The sequence below is a fragment of the Copidosoma floridanum genome, unplaced genomic scaffold, assembly GCF_036245765.1.
Source record: "Copidosoma floridanum isolate Cflo_tuat_1 unplaced genomic scaffold, Cflo_Japanese_pri ptg000013l, whole genome shotgun sequence".
Lineage (NCBI taxonomy): Eukaryota > Metazoa > Arthropoda > Insecta > Hymenoptera > Encyrtidae > Copidosoma > Copidosoma floridanum.
Window position 1 is genome coordinate 17,186,846 of NW_028321890.1, and position 27,294 is coordinate 17,214,139.

Genomic DNA, 27,294 nt, shown 5'->3' on the forward strand with positions numbered 1-27,294 from the left:
TAAAATAAGCGCTATCTCGGAGGTCTGCCTTAAAAAATTTTTTTCATCAAAACGGGGAGACAGAAACAAGAAATTTTTTGTGGATTTTCTTATATATAATATATACACATACACCGATATGGGATATATGCATTAGGCCACATTTTTTTTGTAGTAAACAATTGTTTTCCTACTATTGTTATGGAGTTTTCTATGAGGCGTTACACCTTTTGTTTTATAAAAATAAATGACACATAGAAAAAAAAAGTAATAATAATTAATCATTTCTAGAAAAGTTGAGAATAGAGACATCGATAAAGCTCATACGCATGTGTACTTATAAATATTGTACATGCAAATTGAAGCTCTATTAAACGAATGCACACACGCAATATTATTTTTTATTAGTTAGGTCTTATCAATTTAAGAGTTTCAATAAAAAATGAGTTACCATGAAGCGGCTTGATTTCTTTGTAAGTGTGTCAGAACAATTTTATGAAAACAACTGTAGAAGAAAAAATGGATTTGAGAACATTAAATGTTTTGTACAAACTCAAATACTTTAAAATAATAAAGTCTGTGGTGTCATAGGCCTTTATCCAAAAAATTGACGTTAGTATTTATTGTGTCATCGGCACTGATATCTGGACAAACATATATACTGTAAGCGAATTTTGTCGTTAATTTTAATACATAACTTACACGTAAAAAATGAATGTGATGATTAATTAAGACTGTAATATCTTAAAATAGAGGTGGTAAAATGTTATGTTATATAATATTTAAGGCCACCATCCTCTGAGTGTGGGTATACGCAGAAAGTGCCTTTTGATACACATTATGGGTAAGGAGTTACCTACACGTGTAGACAAATAGAAATATTCACCAAATATCATTGAACTGCAGCTAACACTATTAGGTGATATTTTACGATGAAATGTTAACAAAAAAGTATAAAGTTTTGAAAAAAATTTTTCGTTCTAATGGCACGAATGTAAATTGTAAGTAAACTTTTTATCTGGCATTAATGATGAGTCAGTTAAAAGTGCACAATTTAGTGTAAAACTTTGAAAATCCTAAGCTTTGAAAAGTACATCTTTTTAAAAATGTTTATGAGTAATTTTCCATAAGAACAGAACACCACAAACTGCTTTTTGTAAAAAAACTGACAACAATGCTTCTTTTAGTGTAAAATATCTAAACGGTACTAGTTGTTGTAACAAGTTTTAAACAGTACATGTCGTTGTAGTACGACCAAAATAAAAAAATTAGGCTAGTTAAAAAAATATAATCACTCTTTAAATTTATATGCAAGAGCTGTTCACAAAGGTAGTGCTATTTATTACAAACTCTTAATTTGAAAAATGCAGAAAAAATTTTCATCAAATTATGGATACATCAGCGCATCCACGGAAAATCTCCTGAGGACCGCAGCCAAGTCTACCGATGCCATCTTCACAAATACCCCAATTATTTCCACAGTAGTAGTGCCACCTAAAGACACAATGTGGGCATACAAAGACTTCAGGCAGGTTGGCCTGAATTCTAATGTTGCTTGTGATTCCTCCCTTTACTTCGTAACGTCGATTACCATCAGCGAGGTAAATGGGATGTGCATCAAAGCACTCCTCCGTCTCGATGTCTTTGGTCGAGTTGAGTGGGCATAGAGAAAATTCAAAGTATCCCAAGTGATTGGCGTTTAAGTCGACTGTGATAATGATCTGTTCCCCTGGGCTGTACCTGTGTCAAAGGTTTCATTTAAATGTTAGAAAATTACATAGAGTTTAAGTCATTTTTTTTAAACCCATCAAATAGAAGCTTGCGTTACAAAAAAATGCTGTTTGTCTTAAAAATATAACATTAGCTTTTAACATAACTTTACCATTTACAAAAATTTATAGTGTCTTTGAAAATCGTTTTTTTTTTGCTTAAAGAATTACATCTTTACGTTTGATCAATGCGTGACATTTTAATAACTTTTTAAAAGTAATTTAACTGAATCATACACTCATTTAATAAAATATTGGATTCAGTGGATGTGATTGAAATTATTACGGATGATAATCATAATGATGATAAATTAAATGTGAGCACTGAAACGGAGTTTCTGATCTTGAGTAAGATTAATAAGTAGAAATATAAATTCATAAAAAAACGTTTTTGCTTATCAGAACAAATAATTCTTCATAAACTCGGATACTTTGACATAACTTGGATCATTTTTAGCCATTTTTTTTAGATGTAGGATAAAAATATTTTTAATTAACATTTTAATGAGAAAAAATAATTGAACATATAAAGAATTTTATCACATAACTCTTACAAATTATATTTCAATGATTCTTGTTTGTTGACTATACCATTAAAAAAAAAAAAAAAAAAAAAAAAAAATGACAAAGCAAATGTTTATCGAAGAGATAAAACCATGTCAAATAGAAATACACCTTAACCTTTAATAAGTTTCATAAAAGTATTTGAGTAAATATCCTAAATTACAAATAGAGACACTCGGCTGAAACGTACACGTATTATACGTGCAATCTAGGATAGTTCTTATTTTACCTGTAATTGTGCAACTCACTATAAATATCTTTGACTTACCTACGAACAATTATTCCTCGACCGTATTTTCCACCATTTTCGTTGTCCCTTGGACGGGGTTTGGACCAATCGTCGCCACATGGTCCGCAATTTCCTTTATTTTGATTATGTAATATCTGGAAATTTTCGACGTTTTCAAGAATTCAAATTGAAGTACAAAATTGACTGTTAAAACGAAAGTTAAACGAACAAAGTACTAGCATAAAACTATTTTTCTGATGATAACATAAAAAGGTCAGCAGTTCCATCTCAAAAACCCTGATCAAGAGACTAATCCTATAAAAACAGTAAATATAATTCCTGAGCATCTATTAGTAAATTATTTTTATGAAAAAAATAACTAATTATAACTATGTGATACCTTTACATTTTATTTAATTCATTCAACCGGAAAGTAAAACCACATCATAATCAAAATGGCAAGATAAGCTGATTGGACTCGAGACCAGTCGTTGCGTCTTAGACACGCGCTTTGAAGTGCGTCAAAAAACCTTACTTAAGGGGGCTCCTACGACTACTGCTGAGGTCAAAGACAAACAAAAAATAAAGTTTTGTTTTTCAATAAACAAATGTGTCTGAAAATCATTATGATATTTTTAGTAACGTAAGAAGTGGAAAAAATGATATTTATGTGTGTAGTTTAACTTTGTACGAAAAATTAATTATTGTTTTGACCAGTCTAGTGCATACGAGGGTACAGTGGTACACCAGCTGTGTTGGTGTAGTATAGCGATGTAATATATAGGTATATGGTATATATATGTCGTGTTTGCATGCCTTTCTGCTATTACTCTCTACCTCTATAGTGTTTATTATCTGTATGTCATTAACATCATTTAATTGATAAACAATGGATGACGGTCCTTCTAATCCACCTAAAAAAAAAAGAATACCACGCACATAGAGTCTCAAGAGGATGGAGGAAAGGCAATGGCAATCTCAACTTTTTGAAAACTCGCGCGATTAGGTGAACAAGACGTCTGCTACCCACGTGACCTCCTGACCTCCCGGACACTATTTATTTATTTCCATCACAAATATCTCGCTAAAATGGTCCTTTATCCACAATTTTTAATACAGCATATTACAGAGGAAGACTTCATCTACAAAACGTATATATTCAGTCTGCTGGGACATTTAATTTAGGTTTATTATAAACGAAAACAAATTGTTTTTCACGCTGCCCCATAGGAACACGTGCTAATAGTTACAACTTTGAGCTCGGATTTCTCAAAATTTTGACCCATTCGAAGTATAATTTAGACCATCATTAAATTCAGTAGACTTTTATTTACAAGAAATAATATATCTCTGTTTGGGGACTTTCGTGAAGGAGCCCCCTTAACTATTTATCCCAAGTATCACATGTTGGTAAGAGTTTGGATACGTCTGCTAATCTAGATAATTGATTATTCGTTTTTATCGATCAGTTTTGGATAACACTAGTAATACTCATTAACGAGATGATTAAGATTTTTTTTGAAAATACCATTAATGATTTTTAATGCAAAAATAGCTTAAAGCAGTTTCTCAAAGATGTATCATCTCCTAATCGATTCACACTAGTTTTTTGATTCATAGTTTAAGTATCATCATTTTTAGGGTTTTATATAATGTAAAAATACTTAGTGTTACTGAGTATAATCACATGAATAAGCTAAGTTTGCCATGATACACATACTGTAATATGGTTAATTGAGAATTAATTTTTTTTTTATTTTATTCAAGCAATTTTAATCTCTAATCGAAATTATTTTGCTAGAGAATTGATATTGACTCGTTCGGTTTTGTTTTTAAAAACGTGACAAACAGTTGTGATAATGTGCGCAACTTGAGGCAAATTACTAAATATAGAGAAAAAATTTAAGTAAAAACAATGAGCCACTCAACTCACCGCAAAGCCACCACAGTAAAGTTCATTGTCGTTGTAATTTTCCGTAACGTTGAACCCTTTCCTCCAAGCAGATGATCTACTCACAGGGTCCATAAGTTTGCCGTGAGCATCAACTTGTAAACCGTAAAGAAAATTCATAAGAATACTCGCAATGATCATTTTTACAGTCATTGTTACAACCACCATTTAAATCACTTGGAAAGCTAAAAATCTATGTTTGTAGTTTTTTTTACTCTTTCTTATTAAACATATAACACGAGGGTTTTGTGAGCTACGAGCTTTGTGACCAACAACTTTAGATGTCCGTTGAACGTTTGTTTGCAATATTGGAACCAGTCGGTTTTTATATGATAAGGCTATAAATGATAAATCTTGATCGACAATGTTAATCCTGTCAGTCAACACATCGACGTTAGCTATTATCTCCATCAATGACAAATTATTATTGCGAATGAAAAAGATCAAGAATATATATATATATATATATATATATATATATATATATATATATACATACACAATAAAAAATGAATAAATAAAAAAATTAAAGTTGTTTAGAAACGATTCTTCTATTTTGGCTTGGTTGCTATTATCCTTATCATTATTTCTCGAGATTTGATTTTATAAAGTGAGAAGAAAAGAACAGTGTGTCAAAATGACTAATCACTTATAATTCTACTTGATGTACAATATTAACCATTTGGTGAGATGTATGTCTTAAGGTAATACTTGTTTATTTATTTTTCAGGGTTTTATGTATATGGACATATTTTCTCTGCATTTATTCACAAATAGATTGAAAATTACGTCCTATCAGTTAAACATTTTTATAGTTAACGTAGACAGTTTTAACAAATTCATGATTTTTAAAATTATTTTATTTACCAGCACTGCGATAAGACACATTATAAAACAACTAGTATACAATAATTATTATACTACACATCTTAGTTTTCTTTGTTTATTTTAAACATTTTGATAAGAATTTTTCGATAACGTATAGAATGACGGTCCTGTATTATAATGGGCTAACCAAAATAATTGCACTGATATCTTCAATTACGCAGTACACGATTTGAACTTGTTATCATGTGGGTACACAAATCTCGATCTTGAGTTTGTTATTTGTGTGAATCAAATAGGTAACAACGTTTTGGTTGCTTGATAAGTAAACTAATAAATACATAAAAAATGCACGCATGTGTGTAAATAAATTACATTAATAAAATTTTCACTTAAATCATTTCCCAAAATTTTATAGATTTTTTCATGAAAATTTAATAACTACAAGCTCAAGAGTATATTGTTTCATAAATCATATAATTGCTGTAAATACAATAATAAAATATGTAATCAGCAGTAAAAAAAAAACCATTAACTATGAACTATTTACGATGGCTATAGGTTGATTAAAAAATATTTTTTGTTCTATATTAAGGTATTTCTATTTATATTCATAACTTTTATTACACTTATTCATATGTACAACAATAAGACCTTCACAAAAATCCACATCTCTTATTATCTCGATCCTTTCAATAATTTATTACCTATTATTATAAATCCTACTTTCATTATTTTAGACAGTCTATAGTTATAAAACTAAATAAAAATAAAGTATACAGAAATAAAGCAGTGAACACTATGCTCTAGAACAACCAAATCATTTTTAACAAAAATCAAAAATAATGCTTTGAAATATCTCAAATAATTTAACGTATGGTTATGTCAGCACAGCTACGGAATACCTCCTGGTTACCGCAGCTGAGTTGATTAGAACCGTCGTCACAGAAGCCCCAATTATTTCCACAGTAGTAGTGCCACCTCAAGACGCAGTGTGGACATTTGAAGTTTTTAGGCAGGACAGCTCGAATCTTAATGTCATCTCGAACATTTTCCTTTACTTCGTAACGTCTATTACCATCAGCGAGGTAAATGGGATGTGCATCAAAGCACTCCTCGGTCTCGATGTCTTTGCTTGAGTTAAGAGGACACAGAGAAAATTCAAAGTATCCCAAGTGATTGGCGTTTAAATTAACTGTAATTTCAAATGGCTGACCACGGCGGTAACTGCAAAGAGAGTTATAATTTTATGGATCATGAGCCAAATTTATTTCTGTTCTAAAAAGTTTATAGTTTTTTTTTTCATTTATTTTTTTTTATTATTATTTTTTTTATTTATTTGAAAACGGTAATTTTATTTTTATGGTCACCTGAAAGTGAAAACTAACACTGAATAATTCCTTCTGCAGTAAATAGTTCAAATCTAATTACGGAGACCAATACATTTATAATAAATTTATTGGTCATGATAACAATGTACATTTACTTTTTTTTTAATTGCGTCGACGAAAAACTTTTTTATATTTTAAGAAAAGTTATAGAAATTGTACAAAGTGCATGTGTGATGATGTAATAATGATATTAACAAGTTATAGAGTAAACAAAGACTAAAACGTTTATTGAATTTTTAATTAGAGCGAGAAGTCTAAGTATAAGGTTGTACGATAATTTGTACACTATGTAACAATATGTACGTAGTAGCATGAAATCAAGTTATATTCTTTTATTTTATTATCAAAAAACAATTATTGATGCATCAATCAAGTACTAATAATTTATTTAGATTATGTAATAAAAATTTAGGTTGAAAACGTCTTGTATTAAAGTCTATTTTTTACAATCAATTTTTTTTCCTGTTAGTAACGTTTATTCGTCAAGGGTATTGGTTGTGGTGTTTCTTTATAACTGTATCCGTACTTTTTATCAATCACTTATTTATTAGATAATTATGAATCTTCTGTACTTATGTCTGTTAGTTTGTATTATTAATATCGATTATAGGCTGATCATGTTTTCTTGCATAAGCTTGAGCAACATCAGAGTATAGTGTTTTTTCATAAAAAGTTGATTTTCATGAACAAACTCATTCTGTAGTTTTCTTATTACGAAAAGGGTTAGATTTTTTTAAGGATCCAAAATAAGATTTATAATAATTTATACTCTACCACCATAAAATATAATATGTAAAGGTAGATAAAGTTTTGTATCAGATGTTTATTTACAATTAAGTGATATTATGCTAAATGTTCTTAGCGTTAAGGAATATTTTATGTGTCTAAAATAAAAAAAAGTAATATCATTAACAATAAAACATAGCTTAATTTTTAGGGGTCAAAAATCGGACTGTTTATCTGCTAAATTGTTTTTATTTATCCATTTTTAGCTTAAAATTATTAACTTAAAAATTGCAGAGTTGCAGAATTTTATCATTTTAACTATTTTCTTAGTAACTTGAACTTACCGACTAACGATCACTCCTTGGCCGTAGGTGCCACCATTTTCATTATCTCTTGGTCGAGGTTTGGACCAATCGTCACCACATGGTCCGCAGTTCCCCTTATTTTTTTCATACTGGACCTATAATATTCATTAATAAAATATAAAAAAATATTACTTCTGTTTATTCCATTAACTTAAATTCCGTTAACAGAACTACCATTAACTTCTGTTATTAGTAACAATAATTGTCAAAAGTTTGATAAAATGAATGATTCAAAGAGTACAAAAATAATGTACATAAGCAAATCGAAAAAAAGTATCCCATTTTTATCCCCCATTTTAATGAAAAAAAATTTTTTAAGGCACACCCTTGAATCCGGGCCCATTTTATTCGATGTCCTATAAGGAAAAAAATTTGGGACATGAATTTTCGTGGGGGCGACACTCTTTTTCCACGATTTACGTGTTAAAACAACACACGTTTACGATATCTGTAGATGTAATTTTAGCACGTGAATCGCTGAAAAAGGGAGTCTGTTGAAATCCGTTTTCAAAACAATTTCCTCATAATACACGGCACTACAAGTAAAATGAGCCCTGTTTCAAGCCCTTAAAAAAACAGTTTTGTTGTCACAATGGGTGAGAAAAATGGTATATTTTTTGTGGATTTGCTTATATCCATAATAGATAAGACATACAGAAGAATATAATAGGTTATATTTTTTATTTAGCTGAGGAAAAATATTAAGCACTTTATTATTCAATGAAACTGTGATATATAGTTTTGGATACGTTTTCATTTATTTGTATTAAGTGCCAAGAACGAAGTCGATTTATCATAAGTAAAAAAAAAAAAAAAACTTACCGCAAAGCCACCACAGAAAAGTTCGTTGTCACTGAAATTTTTCGTAACGTTGAACCCTTTTCTCCAAGCAGATGATCTACCCACTGGGTCCATAAGTTTCCCGTGAGCATTGACATTCCAAATATGCAAAATGTTTATAAGGATGCACGTAACAATTACTTTAAAAATCATAATTCAACGATATTTTTTACTATACAACGAAAAATATTTAGTTCTACTTTACTTGTCAAAAACTGTATAGCACGAGTTCGTCGCTTTCAAGAAGTGACAGATCGAAAGGATCGTGGAATATTTACTCACGAGACGGCTTTTATACGATAAAGCTCTCGTGTTTGCACTTTCAAAAAATATTATGATACTTGTCTTGCAGTAATCTTATCTGATTATGAAGTTAACCGATTAATTAACTCTGTATTGTTAATCAAAAAGATAATATTTAGAGTAAAATGTTATGTTAGCTCATTGCTTTTAATAATGATTATTTTGTTTTTGTTATTGGAAAAAACAATGGAAATTACGTGTCTTGACTTAATTTTTATTTTAAAATGTAAATTTTATGTCAATTTATTCGATTCCAGATGATGAAGCAAAAAATAAAAAAGTTGTTTCTGCATAGCCTAGTCTCTTTACCTAAACAAAGTAATACACCAGAGGTTGGAAAATATGTCGGATTGAAGTCTGGCTGTAACAGATTAGTCACTTAGTTCAACTGTTGTTTGATTCAATGTTATTTTACAGTAAAATGGTCACTGTACAATTTGTTGAAAGAGACACTCTACATGAAAATATGACTTGAATAAAGAAGTAAAGTTCAAGACTAATATTTTTTCAAAGTAAAAAAATATCTCCAAATTGTATGTTTAATTCACAATAAATAAAAAAGCCTAACAGTGGATAGTTAACATGATCCACAGAAATGTAGTTTATAGTATACTGCATTGGTTGAAAAAAAATTGATGTGCCGAGATTATAATCTTAGTTATTGTTAAAAAACTTTTAACATTTTCTATTATTTGTATAATCTTAAAAATCGACAATGCACAGTGACTGTGACACATGTATCGACATTGGTTTGAGAAGTTTATGACCACGAGGTCAATAGAAGGAATCACCTTGGCATATTGCGATCTTATATATTTAAGTAAACATCAATTTAATTGAGATTTGTTCAGGTGAAATTTTGGTTTATACCAATATTATTTTTTGTAAAGAAATTTGAAATATTTTTTTCTTTTAACCAATGTACACCAACAGCATTTGACCTAGCTGCTAGTTATTTGAAAATATTAGAAAATGAAGGTTGAATATTCGAAATATTGTTATTGCAATATGAATTTTATTCATACATTAAATTTGATAATTGACTATCTTTGGGCATAATTTAAAATAAATAACAAATAAACAAATGACTAATTTTTTTACTTATTATTATAAACATATAATTATAATAAAAACCATATATGATATTAGATTAAATATGACATTATTCTTTCGAGTAAGACAAGTACAGTGAAATATACAAAATAAACCTGTTTTTATGTTAGAAGGATACATCATTTCTTTATCTATACTCTATTTGATAGTTTACACGAATCAATTGACACACATGTCTAAGAAATGGCTGTAGTTTTTTATAAAATTTACCATACCTCTCAGTTTTAAGATGCGTTAATAATTTTTTTTTAACACCGAATATATATAATTTAACATAATTAAAAGTAAAACCTGTAATATATCAATGTAATAAGTGATTAGGTATATAATTAAAAACCTTAGAAATGATGAAATTATTAATTACTATTCGAATGTTCTGCACAACTATCATGATTGATACACATGTAAGCAACTGCCATGCACAATAATATCATGAAATACAAGAAACAAAAAACCATAAATTGTCAAGGCTGTAGTGGTATCTACTCTAATGGCTTAATTAGATCTTATTTGAAAATAATAACCTACTGAGATTTATTCTGTTATTAATTTATGATGGTGTTTGGATGTAAAATTTTCTAACTGACTAATAACAGATTTTCAAAATCCCACCAATTTTTGGAATTTCAACGAAACAAACAAAAAACTGTTAACTTAAACATATTTAATAATAGTTTATAAAAATTACAGTTATAGCCATAGTATAATCATTCAATATTTTTATAAGCGTCTATGTATTTTGATCATATTCATACAATAATGTTGTTTCAAATCATTTCGTTTTAATTTTTTGCTTTTGACTCTAACAGTATGAAACTTTTGGAAACTGTTAAAAATAATGTTATTTTTTATCTTATAAGCAATCATAGTAAAATTACAAGAAAACAAATCAAAATTTTGCTCAATTGAGGTTTTGCACTCAAACTAAAACTCTAGTACTTAATCTATTACTTTGATCTACTCTTATCATGTGGAAAAAAACATACCTGTTACTCTTTTAAATCAAGTTCGAGATCAATTATTTAAGATTCAGAAATAACTGTAATTACTTTTATGATTGATTTTTTATTCTAATCTACTTGTAAGTAATTTTAAAACTAGAAAAACTTGAAAATCTTTGTATATTACTAACAACATTTATATTGGTGGTCAAATACATGTGTAACAAAATTACAAAGATGCAATCGCTTAATAATATGACAATGTGGTACATGTAACCCATAATAAAAAAAATTGAAAGTAATTTTTTTTAATTTCCAAAAAATACATCGTTTATGACATACGTTGCATAAGATTTAAATTACACCATTAAAAAAAGCAAACAACTTTGATATGACTCATGAAAAAATTCTCCGTGAAACATTAGCTTATGTGTACACGATTGGGTTTCAAAAACTATGTTTCGGTGTCATTCGAAGTCTTGAAATTCCAACTATCAGGTACTGTATAAAGTTTGATTAAGAATTGTCAAAAAAATTCTCCATTTGATCCCCCTTCCAAGTATTTATGTTTTTTTCATCATTTCAAGCAGTTCTAAAGATCGCATGTGCAAAGTGATTTACGTATGATGAAACATTGAAAATAAAACGTTTATAACAGGAAATGTAGCAGCAAAAAGAACACGATAACAAGGTCGATCAAATAAAACATCTTGGAAATCCCGGATCTTTAAGTATACAATTCACTTCCAATCACACAGTTGAAACTTTAGTTTATGCAATGGTATTTTTTTAACGAAATTTATAAAATAATTTGAATTCTAGAAATATGCAGATGGCAGTTAACATCAAATAGGATTATTAACATATTTTACCTATTTTCTATGAATCTAAAAATGTAAGAAAATAATATTGCGTTTATTTTAATTTTTTGTTATTACGTAAACATTTTAATTAATATTTTGAATTCCATTATTAAAACGTGATCTAAAATTATTAAATTATAGTGTTTAACCAATGGTGTGAACATTCTATAAAGATAAAAATTTAACCATTACACACTTCACATTAAAAGTATTGCATCAGGATAATGGAAATAAATTAAAATGTACAGAATCAATTTTTTTTTCAAATTTCAATGTAATAACTTATCTTTTATTGACTCAACTAGCTGGATCGACTTACGCAATACTCATTGTACAGTAAATGTGTTGGTTGTAATAAGTAGTTGTAAAATACAACGATTTTATTCAATATGAGACATCGCTCGCACTACAAACACAATTGAAATTATCTATGATACATTTATGTTTTGTGCGTTAATTTTTCATTATGCCACACCAGCTATCCATTGTCCTAATTAAAAGATAAATTTTCGATGTATTGCTGTTGGTAATACGAATAAGCTCACAACATTTTTTTAATGTAAAAACTATTAGACACTGTACGCATTTTTTGCATAAAGATCATCATTTATGTGGATGTAAGTAACTGCTGAAAATGTAAACGCGACACAAAACAGGAGAAACGATAAACGATCGATTGCCGTCGCCAAGAGTATCCACTCCAACCGTTTGACATGATCCGATTGCAAAATAATACTCTGCCGATCACTGTTCATAGATTCATTCATTACTGCGTCTTGAATAGTCAGATCAGTCAATTCTCGGATTTCTAAGAGTTTTTGGAATTCCATCTTAAAAAAAGGTATTTACAACAATTCATTATGATTATCATAAGTATGTCATATAAATAATATTATAAATAAATAAACATAACTAAGCTATCTAGATCGATTAATTTTTTTACTTCAAGAAACGACAGGCATTTAAAATTTTATTAAAACAAAACACAGTGAACCTTAAAAATTATTAATTGTTTTAAAAATAGTGTTCGAAAGATCAAAATCAAAGTACAAAGTCTTCTATCATCGTTGATTACATATTTGTACATCAGTTATTGGGATTTTCTATACTTGCAAGTCTTACACTTTTCCTCAAAAGATCTTTTATAATATGTTATTTTTTTATTTTTTATATGAAAAAATGTTTTTGTATTTTCATGTTAAAAATGTAGCAAGAATTTAAAATCGTATTGTTAAAGTGCTTCCCCCAATTTTGAATATAAAGTGACCTTTAGTTATGCGTAACTAATGAAATCAGAACTCGACTCAATCAATCATTTCATTTGGTAGTGCTATACAATATCTTAAAAATTTTTGAAACATTAATGTTTGTAACTATACAATACATTTTTGCTATAATTTAATTACTCAAGATTTATATCCAAGCATAGGTGTGAATAAAAGTTTAAGTTTTAACATATCAGGTTTTATTTTTGTTTATAGTTTATTTTGCTATTTAAATTTTTCATTTGAAGTCCAATTTCTTCAATTTAACATTGTTGGTAAAATTTAACAATGTATTAAATATAATCTTGGGACATCATTGTAATAAAATCATCGTATAAAAATATTTTACAATAATTACCAAGTTTTTTTTTTTAATGTACAATTTTCTAAATGAATGAATATAAAAAGTGAGTAAGGGTCTCAATTTCCATGGCTCTTTAGATACCAAATTTATTTCTACTTGAATATTTAAACAACAATATGGATAAATATTTAAAATTATGTGCTTATTGACTGAAAGATATTTATTACGCTGATATTTCCATACGTTTATATTTATAGAATAAATATTTAAAAAGCAAATTTTTTTAATACAGAAAAATTAATGATTTTAAAATAAAGAAGGTACATTTGTTTTGTTAAAGTTGTTTGAAATAACTTTTTCTTGCATTCGATTGACTTTGGATTTTTATTTTTTTTTTAATTTCTTTATCTTCACCCATGCATGGATAATATAATTATGAGTCCCATAAAGCATATTTATTGTTTCTAGTTATTTTAGTGTGGTGTTATTAATAGGAAATTTCCGCATATACTAATTTGTCGATATCATCAGGTGTATTTAGTTTATTAATGAGATGAAATGTTACAATGAATAAATAAAATGACGAAATCAAAATTTTTTTCAAAAATTACAAAAAGTTTGAATTGCTTTGTTGAATTGAGAACGTTTTGTCATGATTTAAAACGAACAAATAATGTGTTACTAAATAGTATTAATGATGTGAGATAAATTATAATGAACGTTACTGAACTTTACAGAATATTTACTAAAAAGGTTGATAAAAAAAAATGTCTTTATATTATGTCTTGCATATTCTTAAATAATACTAACTTTCTACTCTGTTTTGAAAACAAATTTGTTTAAAAAGTAATTCTGAGCACTTACATGGAGTAAATTTAATTACATATTTATGTTTATTAAAAATATACCTCGTGGATAGCACTTTTAAGTCCTAGATATTTTCCGATTTTTCCGAGTAGTAATGACCTGACTCGCCGTGGCATCGATGCACCGTAGGAACTGGTAGATATATGAATAACAAATCCGCATATCAAGATTGAAACCGTCATTTGGTAAAGGCATCCACTGAAGAATTTGACTAAAGTATATTGAAAATCAGTAATGAGAGAAAAATAACTTTCCTCTGATCTTTCAAGTAACATAGAACTAAAAAAAAGGTTAATACAGAGAAATGGCACATCATGTACTAATTTTTGTTGAGGATGCTAATACCACGAATTCAAAGCTCGAAAAGTATTGTTATTTGGGTACGTCCTTTTTTTATTTAATAAAAACTATGAGGTGATCAAGTTATTTTAGCTTTGAATTTGCAATCAACATATTAAAAATATTTAATGCACGTAGTGCCGTTCTATCGTATTAACTTTTTTTTATATTTGTGTATGATTAAAGAGATTTTATTAAAAAAATGTTAATAATACCTATGAGAGGTATACTGCCAGGTTTAGCTGGAATACTGTATCCAAAGTACAACAAGAACAATATATCGATAAGTACAGCACAGATAATGTAAATGAGTTTCATCTCACTTTGTGGTTTCATCCAAAATGTAACTAAGACTAAAAATACTATTGCTAAAAAATATAAATATATTCAATTAATAAAGACAAGTTTCTTAGGAGTAAAATAATCTACTATTCTCAAGTCAATTTAATAAATACCGCTAACAATTTTAAATACGTTCAAATAAATTAATACAAAATTATCAACTGCGTGAAAAAAAAAAAATTAATTAAAAAAAATTAGTTTAGTCAAATAAGTATACTACTTTTATACTCAAACGTACGAAGGCACGCCAAAAAAGTTACGTGGTAAAATAAATATGAACTCCTGGTCAACTTGATCTCGTAGGATACAGCAGGATAGCTGACGGTATTAGAACAGCAGATATCAGGGTCTTTTGTCTGATGTGCCGATATATTTTTAACCACCCATTCTCCTGGAATGTAGTCCTCCATCTGTAATTTTTTTTTTTTTTTTTCTATAAATAAGTATAAATGTAAGGTGTGTTCCAGTAAGCAATAACGTGTAGACCAAGTTAAGAGTTATTGTGGGCTAGTTTTTTTCAAATATCATTAACGAAGCTCTCATAAACTTGTGAGCTAATGTACACATTATTAAAATTTTATAATCTTTGTCCAATTTAAGGAAAAATATCAGAATTTATTTGCAAAAACTGCATTTATTTATGACAAGCCAGAAGCCTGGATTAAATAATTTATTGTGCCAAAAGTAATTCACGGCAATGTTATGCATTAATTAAACAAAGTACTGTGTGCTTCGGGTACATTTTTCGGCTCAAATGCATTACGTATTCTTTAATCACTCTTATGCACAGATATTTGAGTTTGATTGTTGCATACCACTTGCATTAGAGCTTTTTTGTTATTAGTTTGTTGAAACCCTTTTCAGTAGCTAGATTTGAGAATATTTTGACACTATAACGTAGTGTGGTATTGTTTTAAAGTAATTGAAAAATTTACTAGAAAATTTGTTAAATAACTACCAAAAATTTTTGATGGTGTGACAGTACGTATTTTTAATATTCAAATAAAAACGTGTATACTGTACGGACGTAATATCCATCGTAGAGTAACTCGATATCGATTTCATCTCCACTGTGAGTCCAAGAGACCAAATCTATCCAACATATGTTTGTTTCGAAAGGCCACATTTCAAAATTGAGTTTACAGAAGCTTCTGAGAACTGTAGGTACAACCCATTTAATTAAGCCAGATTCGCTAACGATGCACTGTCTGCTTTCATAGTTTTCCACTCCGTACATTGCACTTATGAAAAAAAATTTTATAATTTACACAACAAACATAAAGTTGCATCGTATAAATGTATTGTGCAGTAAAAGTACATAACAATAATTTGTTATTGTAATTTAATACTAATATTTTGCGCATTTCTCGGTATTGTTTCGTAGATCCCCGAAATATCGCAAAATCGTTCTATCAAGATGCATTATTACTTCTCGGTAAAGTGTAATAATCCTTTAAGACATTTGTCATTTTAACATTACATCCGAATCATAATGAACTCACGTGGGAACAATTTTTGTGTGAATTATCTGCGTTTCTGTGCTTATCATTATCAAAATTAATTATGACTCAATTCCGTGTAAAACGAACCTTTTAATTCAACTTATTATATGGACATATATTATTATGTCTTTGTTGAAAAAAAAAAAAAAAAAAAAAAAAACTTTTTCCATCACTATCTTATACGATTCTACAATCATTTTGATAGTGTATTTATATTTATTTCCTACACAATCAATAAATGTACAGGTAAATTTACCTGTTGTATAAAACCAAGTCTGGTTGCCAAATCTCGTGTGCACTGACGGTAATTTTATCAACTCCACCGTAATCTTCGGATGTCCACTTGAGCTTTTCGTCCTCCCAACTCTAAAAAATATTTTGCAATTTTTTTAGGCTTAAAAAGTTTGTCGCTTCCTCCCGTTTAGTACATCATGCGTTAATAATCATTAAACTCTATACCATGTGGACCCACGCGTTGATACTTAGGATGCTTTTTCTGCTATCCTGCGCGACAAACAAATACGATTAAAATATTTTTACGTGAACCATCGCGTAGTCGCAAAATTTTTGAAACTCACAAGCTCAACTTGCATGATACTCAAAAGCAGTGACACTGTCGTGGTATTGTAATGCTGGGCAGGTCTTGAAAATTTGTCGTAATTCAAGAGAAGATTTTGACGCAACTGATCGACCCACGTCTCGTTCCATGACGCTACTTCTTAAAATACAATGTTTAACGAAAACCAAACGTTGAATTTTGATATTTACATTTAGCTTTTAAATTGTCATTTAAGCTGTGGTATTTTACACGTAATTTTACCGAACATACAATTAATACAATGTATCATTAGAATATGTGAAAGAATTACTCCTCAAAGATAAAGAATTTACGCCAAAACTCCCTCACTATCATAATTCTATACTCTTGTACAGATAAAGTGTTCATACACGTCAAAGACATCGACCGTATAATCTTCTTGAGATTTTGCGTTGACTCATAGAGATCATATTCTTGTAAAAAGCTTAATTATTGTGACCTGCAAAAATTTCGTCGCAAGATTTATAAATACGTATCTTTGCAGATAATTTGGACACTTAAAAATCAACACCCTGTATGTACATCGCGATGGTACACATTCGACGTTTGGGGTCAAGTGAACGATATCATTAAGTGGATGAACGATGCGATAATGTTTAAGGCGACAATTTTGCGCCCAACAGTTATAACCTTCTTCAACCTTCATCAGTTTGATACCCTACTCGACGCAATATGATGTAAACAGATGATTTTCCAGCAATCAAATCGTACGTATCGAAGCATCCATGGTATTTAGCTGTAGGATCTTATCACCGCGCGATTGTTATCTCACTGATACGCGTAAGGCAGATACGGTGATTTATTTACTCAAAACATTACTCACTCGAATTTCTCGAAAGTGTCGAGTTAGCTGACGAAACTGTTGCTGCCGGCGCTGCTATTGTTTGCGCGTTTGGCGTTGAAAAGGTTATAATAAATAACAATAGATGCCGGATCATTGTGTGAGCACGGATGTACAGCTCAGGTCCACGGGGACACTGGACTAACGGGCACGACTAAATTCTCCGCTTCGCTTTTTCCGTCCCTCATTTCCTTTCTCTCTCTCTCTCTCTCTCTCTCGCTCGTTTCCTCGACACTTTTAGCCATTTATTGGTTCAACTTGCATATGACAGATGATATGTTGGCCCCTTTTTGTTTGAACTAATCAGTAGATTTATGACCTATGTTTTTTCTCGTTACATTACTCGTGACACGTCATACCAGTCTTTAATTATTTATTTATTTAATTTATTAGGCATATGTACTAAAAAAAATATGTATCATTACTTCGTTTGGCAATATTTTTACTGTTATTGTAGTCAGCTATTGTAATTTCAATGAATAATTACAACGAATGGTATTTAAACTATCGTCTGATGATACAAACTATATGCGTCGCTTTATTTAAATTATTCAATGTTTCTGTAAATTCTTATCAATAATCACTATTTAGTGGCTTAATTTCAACACAATATTAACACAAAATTTTTTTTATTTTCTACATATACTTGTAATTATGACACACGATTTATATATGCCCAAAATTATAAGGATTAAATTAAAAATGCTGTCAATGTTCTAAAGATGATTTTGTAAATACTTATTCGGACAACCGTATAGGGACTCTGCACATGTACTTGATTCGTAGATGTTGGGACATCTAGAAGCGTTTGATAGCGGCACAAGTATAAGAGTACATATTTTTAACAGAAAAATTTCGCGATGAGTGAGACAAATGGTTAAGTACCATTTAAATAACGTTGTTAATTTTATTCAAATAACCATCCTAATAACTACAAAAATTTAGAATTTCCGAATTCGTCGACACGACAAACCTACTCTCAAAAGCAACACCTTGCACCAAAAAATGACGAATCGAAGATTTTTAAACAAGTAAGTTGTGAACGAATAAAAATTAATTCTATATGTTTTCATGCTATTTGTATCCAATCAAACCATATTTAATATTTTTACACTCAATAATAATTTTTGCCAGAATTGGAAAATATTTTCTTTATTATTTTTACCTACGTATAATATAAAAGTATGAAATTGCAAACAAAAAAATATTTTTCTTATTATTTATTTACTTATTTGTACTCAGATGACAGGATTCTTCGTAGAACGTAAAGTATCTCAGGACGAAATTGAAGAGCGTCAAGAATGGATTCAGGCGAAGAAATCAAAATCTCAATTGATGAAAGATAGAAATTATGCGATCAAACAAATTAATTTCTCAGAAAAACTCGATGGACTGTATTCGGTGAGATTTTCTCCCGACGGTGATCTAGTTGCCACAACATTTGGATCTGGATGCATTCATGTTTGTTCTAAAAACAAGTTCCTTAAAAATACCAATATTTAAAATAAAATTTGAGTAGAACTACTCAAATGATACTCAATATTTTGAGTTTAAATAATTATTAATAAATATTAAATAATTCTGCTCAAAATATATATCCATTTAATAAAAATATTAACGTCCGTAGTTGAGAAACGGAGAAACCGGCGAGCGTCGAGAAACAATTAGATGTGGCTTGGAAACGTCTTCACCGGTTACGTGTTGCCGATTTCATCCGATTTACAAAGATCATTTGTATGCGTCGGGCTCGTGCGGTACAATATTCCACTGTAGGGTTAATGAAATTGAATTCTGGAAGTTCTCGGAAGGTATTTCATTGTTGCCTCGATTAAGACAATTTACATTTTGTTTAATCAATCAGATAAGATTGGCACTGAGTAATATTTAATGTTGCATAAATTCCTCAAAAATCAAGCATTAAAGTATACTTGCAGAAGCTTTTCTAAATTCGTTACTTGGTCATTAAAAATGTTTATTTTCATGACAAGAGCTCGGGAATGAAATAAATGCTATTGACATCAGCGTTTCTGGCGAGCACATTTTTTCGGTCGGCAAAAACGCATCATTGAACGAGTACGACTTAGAAACCGCTCGGGTAAATAATAATATGCGCACCATCCGCATTTGTGTTTCAAAATCAAAAGTTTTTTCAACTGTATACTCTGTGCAATGAAGCACATTATTATTATTAATAATTAAAAAATACTTTTCCAGACATTAATTTCGACGAACGGCGTTACTTTATTTTCAGGTAATTCGAAATTTCAAAAAAGATCCACACGATGTAGTCACTGATAATGTAATAAAATACCACACTTCTCGAATTTTCGCCGTGAAATGTCACAAAACCGATCCGAACCTCGTAATCACTGGAGGATGGGATAATACCTTGAAGGTACAATAAAATATGAAACGTTATATAAATCAAAGTAGTATTTACATTGACTCTGTTGATTTTATGCACATACAATAATGAAATTTTTTTGCCATTGAAAAAGAGAGAACAAGTGGCTCAATTTATGCAAAAACTGCATTTTTTATATCAAGTACGATGATATGTGGAAGTATGTTACTGTTATTATTTTGGTGCAGGGTTAGTAAAAAAAATTTTAACATCCCACGGAACGAAGATAAAACAGCCTCAGAGTACAATAAAATGTAAATGGAGTAAGGTGGATAGAGAAAAACGATAATTTTGAAATTTTTCGGCATTTTTGCGATTTAGAGCGCCACTTTAATATCATAACTAAATATGTTAAACACAAAAAACTTATATTTCGAGAAGATCTGCAAGTCCCACGTTTGTATATCTTCAAATGATTGCCACTTTTTTCTAAAACAAGAAATATTGCTAATTTTAAACCAACACGTAAGATATAAAAGACAAAGCTCTTTGTCAAATTTCAGTCCAATCCAACAAAAACTACACGAGTTGGTCAAAAAAATTGATTATGCCCATACATACATATATTTACACCCTTGTCGCGATAGCAATTTTTTTTTCACCACATTTTTTTTACCCAAAAACATTAAGTTTCAAGGGTACTGACACTTTTTGCTCTGGCAAAACTATAAGGCACTCCTGAGTATCACTCGTGCCTAAAAACCAAGACTTGAAATGTCGATTAAAGAATAATGTTAGGATTAAATTACTCAAAATGACAAGTCAAGGCTCCAAAAAAAAAAAATTTTTTTATCATAAGCTATTTACTCGCTCTACTGTCAAAATCAACCGTCCCGTGCACTTCGATACTGACATCTATTATTAAACCTCAGCACTCCCTACCAAATCTCTTTAAGTACTGCTGATAAAAACGGTATTCTACGTCTCAAAGATGTTTAACACTTGTAGATTTGGGACATTCGAGTTTCCGACGGCAGCATCAAGTCAATAAACGGACCTCACGTGTGTGGCGATGCTATTGACCTAAAGGTATAAATAATTTTATCTTTTTGATGAATATTTCTTAATTATAAATAAGACTTGGATAATCAAGTTTTTCCAACTGAAAAATAAGTTTTATTAAGTTTCATTAGTATTTTATTAGTTTAGAAGTATCTGATACGAAGTTATTATGAGGGATTTTATTATTAAATTTTTTAATTTAAAAAGTTTCTCTATTTGACTTGTAGTTTAGATAACTACTTCCTGAGAAGTAATAATAATCTTTTTTCACACACACTTAGTTCTGTAAAACATTAATATTCATTTAAATGTCAAATACTATCGTTTAAAATATTTTTTCAGGACACAAAAATACTATCGGGCTCTTGGGTCGATAAAGACAGTCTTCAACTTTGGGACATGACAAGTGCCAAGCTCATTGAGACAATCACTCCCACAAACCGTCAGCCAACGGCTGCTGGTGAATTTCTTTACTGCGCGCAATTTTTCGACGGAGATCCTTTTGACAATCATGCCATTATTGGAGGTTCCGGTACCGGTGCTGTCGAGATCGTCAACTTGAAGGAAAAAACTGTGAGCTAGTCGTACAAATCTAATGCTATATACATACATAAAGCTGTATTTTATTCACCATGACAAAATTGCTTTTATTTTAGATCGTAGCAAGTTTTAATGCGAATAAAGCAGTGATTGCGCTTGATAGTCACAAAACGAGAATAGTTTATGGTGGCATGGATCATACCATCAATTTTGCTGAGTATAACTGAATTAACTTGCATTACATTATATTCAACCACCTGAATAATTAACTAAAAAAGATGTGTATTTTTAAAATTCTTCCATTTTTGAGTTGTACTAATTTGAACATCCAAGTGTGTCGTTGGGTTTTATTTCGGAGTAAAGTTGTCGAATATTAAAGTTAGCTAATTGCAGCTGACAAAACCAGCTTCACGCAGAGAAAAATCTTCAAAAAATTATAAAAATTATAAAAGCAGAAATTTATTGTTAAGAAAAAGTGTGACTCTTGGTGATCGTAGTTTGTCGCGAGCAGAACGTCTTTAGCAACCAAAATAAAAAAATTTTCTACAACTTGACAATAATTATCATTTACGTTCGAATACATTTCTCTTGTACTACTATACCTACAAGACAAAGAACTTCTCGGAAGACCAAAAATATATATGTTCGATTCATTTGGAACACTAATAATATTTTAACAAACAACAACCTAAGTCATATATTTAATTGATTTAGATTTGTTCAGTGCTTTTTTCTGTTACCATAGTTATTATCATTAATTTGCTTGATAGTTTTTTAATTATTACTTGGGTTTTCATGTTATGAAAAACTAGCGGCCCCCCGTCTCGGCTTCGCCCGAGACTTACTAAATGGAACACTATAGTGTGTTGACATGTAATGTGAAACGTTTTCAGTTGGAAATTTTACATATATTCCTTACACATCTCAGAACAAAAATCTTCTTATTAAAAACATATTTGTTCGCAATCCCTACAGTTTATTTGGTCAAATAATAAGCTGTAAAAATTAACAAAAAATATAATTATGCTGAAAAGTACCATGCGTTCCTTATGCCATAAAATAATCGTTGGCCATAAGGAGCGGTTGATTTGCAGTTTCTCCCATGTAATTTACAAAAAGGGCTATTTTTTAAAGATGTTAAAATTTTAAATTCCCAAAAATATGTATTAAAAAAATTTTTTTTTCTCTTATCTCACAACTTTATTACCAGAGCAACAAAGTCCTAGTGCTTAAACTCTACATTTTTTATTACCACAAAAATATAAATATATTTTCTTATTGAAAAACCTGAATTTAGATCTTTAAAGATTTAAGAGATTACTGTGAGGGTAAAATGAAAAGCTGATCTCTCACGTAACGGATTCTTTATTTGTCGATTTTGACGCTGCTGTTCCAATCTCGATAAATTTTCAGCGTCAGTTTCTTGACGCTTCAGTAAAATTGTATTTATTAGATACACTTGAAGTTTTTCTTCCAATCCACCCTCTTGCGACTTTTGGCATGCTTAAAATTTGTGTGACCCCTAAAGGCTATTTCCTGTCAACTTTGTTAAGTTCTAATATATTTGTTAGCAAGGTAGTTCGACGTCCGATAACCCTGAAAAGGACCGAAGAGCTTTTTAAGTTAACTCTTTCTTGACTACAGTTAACAGCAATTTTGACCTGGATACCTCAGGGTGATCTTCTCTGGCTTGCTGTTGAAGACCCAGACTGATTGGGAGAAAAATTACAAAGTCCGAAGCTTTGGGGCTAGTTGTGTTGCTCTTTTCCAACGTCTCCTGGTATAACATCAAAGACGTTGGTGTCTAAAGCACCTTTTTTTTGTAGACTCAGTTGTTTTGATGATCTAAGGTGGAGAGATTAGTAGAAATTGGTTCGTGATGTTTGCCCGTTGGAGACTCCCGTTGGCTCAAGTTTTTTTTTCCTTATAGCTGTTAGGGTTGCCCAGCGCAGACCTTGGAGAGGATCGGTGATTCCTGGTTGAATGCTTATAGTCAAGAGGGTAATATAGGGTTGTCGGTCACCGGGGTTTCCAGCCTTGCGACGAACAACTCTGCTCGACGACGAATAACATTTCCGGAAATGGTAGTAAAAATGTATTTGTTGGCAAAGTAGTTAAAACTAAGATGGCCCTTACAAGAACCGATGAGATTGAAGGTTGAGTAATGAACGTAAATACTTAGGCCCTATATTGGCCCTGAAAAAGGCTAGTGGTGAAATTTCTAGTTATTCCTTAATATTATTCTTGATGATGGAGAGCCAGCTGTTGGTAGCTTGGCTCTTACCCTCGAAGTCTGTGTACGGAGACCGTACATGAGGGAGATACACCGCTGACCAAAATATATCTCATCTTCAGGTCGTTCCCCGGATTACCAACCGCTCATCGTTAGTCGGGAAAGTGGGCCTGGAGAATACCTTCTCTGTAGGTATGCCGTAGGAACGACCACTAAGAAGTTGGCAGTTGTGGCTGCCCGTACTCTTCAGGGCTGCCTTCCCTGGCTTACAGTTGCAGTAAAAAAATTCTCTGATAGCATCAGGCCCGATTATGGAACGGCCACATAACTGTGAAGTATTGAAGCAGGATGTGCTCTGGCTGAATACGTCTCCTGGTATTCCGCCAGAGACGTCATCAATGAAATTATTTTTTTTTTTTTGGTGGAATTCGTTAATTTTGGAGGTTTAGGGTGAAAGTAGACCTAGATCATTTGCCCGATTTGCCCATTGGAAAAGAGCGTCATCGGTAACTGGCATACCCAGCTGCACGACTATCATGTACTTTCTCGATGAAGCTTGATGAGCAGTCGGTAGACGATTGCAGAAATTTCCGCGACACTCCGGCCCATCATAATCACACTTATTTAATTTTGTTGTAGGTAGCTTCGATTTTATGCCGACGCCACCTAGCGGATTTTACTGAACTAAAGTGAAAAGCTGGCGTATTTTTGCAAAACTTTGAGCTTATTTATTGCTATTGTTATTAAATTTTTTAAGATAAAAACCATACTAAAACCATCTAGGAAGTGTCAAGAATTGGTATGCAAAATTTCAGCAAAATCAGTTCAGTAGTTTTCGCGGTTAGCGATTACAACGGTTTTAGCGACTTTGCTCTATATATAAGTAAGATAAGATAATGTAAATTTGAATTTTTCAGTTCACAAATCAGTCCATCCTGTATGTACCTATACAATTGTGAGTCTCTTACCAAAAATTAAAATAAAAATAAAAAATTTCAATTGATTGTACTCCCTCGTGCTTGCAAGTGCTTCAAACTGCAAAAGAGAGACATAGGAGCTGTTCACATAGACATTTTTTGCTTAATTCAATGTGAACGTTCATATTGGAAAGGGGGTTCCACTGTTCCGCTAAACTCAAATTGAGTGAACAGACTGAACAGACCTATACTGTGTTCTCTGTCAGTCAACGTAGTTGCAACCATATAGGCTTTGTGCTTTGTTGCCTGATGGAAAAAGAGGTATAGGTCTGTTCAGTCTGTTCACTCAATTTGAGTTTAGTGGAACAGTGGAACCCCCTTTTCAATATAAACGTTCACATTGAATCAAGCAAAAAATGTCTATGTGAACAGCTCCTCAATATGAACGTTCACAATAAAATAAGCAAAAAATGTCTATGTGAATAGCTCCATAATACAAACGAGAGGTTGTACGATATGAGGAAGTTTGCCTTGCAAGTTTAAAGTAGATGGTGCCAGGGGCCGTACCATATAACTTTTTTTTGCTTTTCAGGCCTGTGTTATAACATAGGCCGATGTACAGAAAAATAGTTATATGGTACGGACCCAGGATAAACTAGCTCTGTCATGGCGACTCCTGGGAAAATTCAAAATGTATTATTTTTAAAACAATTTTTTTTTTCAAGAACGACTGTCAAAAAATATGTTATATCGCAATTAATAAAAATAACTAATTAATTAAACAATATAAAATTTTTACTGCTTATATTTTACGTAGAATAATTACTTATATGAAACATCCATAAAGCTCATCTTGGCATCGACAGAAATTTCTCCGTTGATAAAGAGGATATCTCCGTTGATATGTACAAATGAGCTTTATGGATGTTTTATTTAAGTAATTATTCTGCGTAAAATGTAAGCGGTAAATATTTTATATTGTTTAATAAATTAGTTGTTTTCATTTCATGCGATATAACATATTTTTTGATAGTCGTTCTTGAAAAGAAAATTTGTTTTAAAAATAATACATTTTTAATTTTCCCGCGAGTCACCATGACAAAGTTGGTTTAGGGTGCCTGTACATGGGCGTCTTACAGTCTTAAGACTGTAAGCCACACCTATGGCGGGTGATTCATTCAAACTGATGTTAACTGAATACCGATATAATTTGTTTTAAACAAGGAAATAGAGACTTTATTCATCATAAAACTATGTAACCTGATTACATTATAACGTTAGAACGTTTTTTAAGGCATCAATTGAAAAGTTTCTACAATTCATGTCAATACAATAATTTTGTCAACATGACCTCTTTTTTGAACGACTCAGCGTTAACAAAATTTTTTTTAGTTTTGGTGGCTAAATATCTTTCCAATATCATAATGCAATCACGTAACATAGTTTTGTTATGAACAGGATGCCTATTATCTTGTTAAAAACAAATTTTATCAATATTCAGTTAACGTCAGTTTGAATTGAATCACCCGCCATAAGGTTTGGCTTACAGTCTTAAGACATTAAGACGCCCATGTACAGGCACCCTTACGGCGCTATCTACTTTGAGCTTGCAAGTCAAACTTACTCATACGATCTACGATACCTACCATATTGGGATTATGCCTCTACCACGTGACCTCAGTGTATATATGACTAATAGAGGCGAAATAACACAGGTCTTATGGGAGGAATCTTGTTTTTATTTTTTTTCGCACTTAAAAAGATATTGAGCTTAAAAAGATTGTTAATTCCATGTTACTGACATAATGAGAGTCACGTAGTTATTTTTTTCCTTTGGTGAATTCGTGAGTCTCCTGGAATGGAGCATCGGATCTTACTAATTGAAAAATACATTTATTACAGAGATGTAAATTTTAAGTGTTATAAGTAAACAAAGAACCCAACCTTCTCTGATCACTTTTCGTGTGACTGTGCTTCTTTTTCAGGCCATTTTTCTTCGGTTGTCTCTTTAATGGACTGATTAATTTGTGCTTACATGATTTAATGGTAAAAGGTCAAGAGTATTGTAATTTTGCAAATATTGTCAATTTTATGATCCATTTAAGATATGTAAAATATTGATGTAGAAACTTGCCGCAAATAGCATAAAAAATGTCAACTATTAATTGTCTATTAATGAGATTATTTGCGGCTGGTTTATAACTAATAAAGTGACTTTACTGTAAGTAGCAATAATTATTTTGGATCAGCGCCATCTAGCGGTCTTTGTTTTTTGGTCATA

At 30.7% G+C, this 27,294-nt stretch overlaps 4 protein-coding genes across 4 annotated transcripts; 1 reads left to right on the forward strand and 3 right to left on the reverse strand.

Moving 5' to 3' along the window:
* Positions 1–1,246: 1,246 nt before the first annotated feature.
* LOC106646160 (uncharacterized) lies at positions 1,247–4,766 on the reverse strand. The gene is made up of 3 exons (XM_089591464.1): positions 4,475–4,766; positions 2,581–2,696; positions 1,247–1,719 (listed from the first exon to the last, which is right to left on the reverse strand). The coding sequence occupies exons 1-3, from the start codon at positions 4,658–4,660 to the stop codon at positions 1,362–1,364; spliced, it is 660 nt and encodes a 219-aa protein (XP_089447590.1). The 5' UTR covers positions 4,661–4,766; the 3' UTR covers positions 1,247–1,361.
* Positions 4,767–6,062: 1,296 nt separating this feature from the next.
* On the reverse strand, positions 6,063–8,876 carry LOC111643703 (uncharacterized). The gene is made up of 3 exons (XM_089591463.1): positions 8,622–8,876; positions 7,779–7,894; positions 6,063–6,544 (listed from the first exon to the last, which is right to left on the reverse strand). Exons 1-3 carry the CDS (start codon positions 8,790–8,792, stop codon positions 6,187–6,189), a joined length of 645 nt encoding a protein of 214 aa, XP_089447589.1. The 5' UTR covers positions 8,793–8,876; the 3' UTR covers positions 6,063–6,186.
* A 3,298-nt stretch (positions 8,877–12,174) lies between these two features.
* LOC106644014 (neuronal acetylcholine receptor subunit beta-3-like) lies at positions 12,175–18,034 on the reverse strand. The gene is made up of 9 exons (XM_014359357.2): positions 17,900–18,034; positions 17,057–17,196; positions 16,938–16,982; positions 16,735–16,844; positions 16,004–16,217; positions 15,215–15,386; positions 14,850–15,002; positions 14,337–14,506; positions 12,175–12,689 (listed from the first exon to the last, which is right to left on the reverse strand). The coding sequence occupies exons 1-9, from the start codon at positions 18,012–18,014 to the stop codon at positions 12,429–12,431; spliced, it is 1,380 nt and encodes a 459-aa protein (XP_014214843.2). The 5' UTR covers positions 18,015–18,034; the 3' UTR covers positions 12,175–12,428.
* A 1,125-nt stretch (positions 18,035–19,159) lies between these two features.
* On the forward strand, positions 19,160–22,090 carry LOC106644033 (uncharacterized). Its single transcript, XM_014359376.2, has 7 exons — positions 19,160–19,378; positions 19,545–19,725; positions 19,906–20,012; positions 20,169–20,312; positions 21,270–21,350; positions 21,666–21,896; positions 21,980–22,090. The coding sequence occupies exons 1-7, from the start codon at positions 19,160–19,162 to the stop codon at positions 22,088–22,090; spliced, it is 1,074 nt and encodes a 357-aa protein (XP_014214862.2).
* The last annotated feature ends 5,204 nt before the right edge of the window (positions 22,091–27,294 follow it).

Excerpts from the sequence above, each read along its gene's own strand:
- LOC106646160 (XM_089591464.1), bottom strand. The coding sequence starts at position 4,660 with ATGGTGGTTGTAACAATGACTGTAAAAATGATCATTGCGAGTATTCTT. Across the intron at positions 2,697-4,474 it reads TTTACTGTGGTGGCTTTGCG|ATATTACATAATCAAAATAA; the intron begins GTGAGTTGAGTG and ends GAAAATTTCCAG. Across the intron at positions 1,720-2,580 it reads CGAGGAATAATTGTTCGTAG|GTACAGCCCAGGGGAACAGA; the intron begins GTAAGTCAAAGA and ends CCTTTGACACAG.
- LOC111643703 (XM_089591463.1), bottom strand. The coding sequence starts at position 8,792 with ATGATTTTTAAAGTAATTGTTACGTGCATCCTTATAAACATTTTGCAT. Across the intron at positions 7,895-8,621 it reads TTTTCTGTGGTGGCTTTGCG|GTCCAGTATGAAAAAAATAA; the intron begins GTAAGTTTTTTT and ends TGAATATTATAG. Across the intron at positions 6,545-7,778 it reads CAAGGAGTGATCGTTAGTCG|TTACCGCCGTGGTCAGCCAT; the intron begins GTAAGTTCAAGT and ends CTCTCTTTGCAG.
- LOC106644014 (XM_014359357.2), bottom strand. The coding sequence starts at position 18,014 with ATGATCCGGCATCTATTGTTATTTATTATAACCTTTTCAACGCCAAAC. Across the intron at positions 17,197-17,899 it reads GACACTTTCGAGAAATTCGA|AAGTAGCGTCATGGAACGAG; the intron begins GTGAGTAATGTT and ends TTGTATTTTAAG. Across the intron at positions 15,003-15,214 it reads AACTTTTTTGGCGTGCCTTC|CAATAGTATTTTTAGTCTTA; the intron begins GTACGTTTGAGT and ends TATATTTTTTAG.
- LOC106644033 (XM_014359376.2), top strand. The coding sequence starts at position 19,160 with ATGACAGGATTCTTCGTAGAACGTAAAGTATCTCAGGACGAAATTGAA. Across the intron at positions 20,013-20,168 it reads ACGACTTAGAAACCGCTCGG|GTAATTCGAAATTTCAAAAA; the intron begins GTAAATAATAAT and ends CTTTATTTTCAG. Across the intron at positions 21,351-21,665 it reads GCGATGCTATTGACCTAAAG|GACACAAAAATACTATCGGG; the intron begins GTATAAATAATT and ends ATATTTTTTCAG.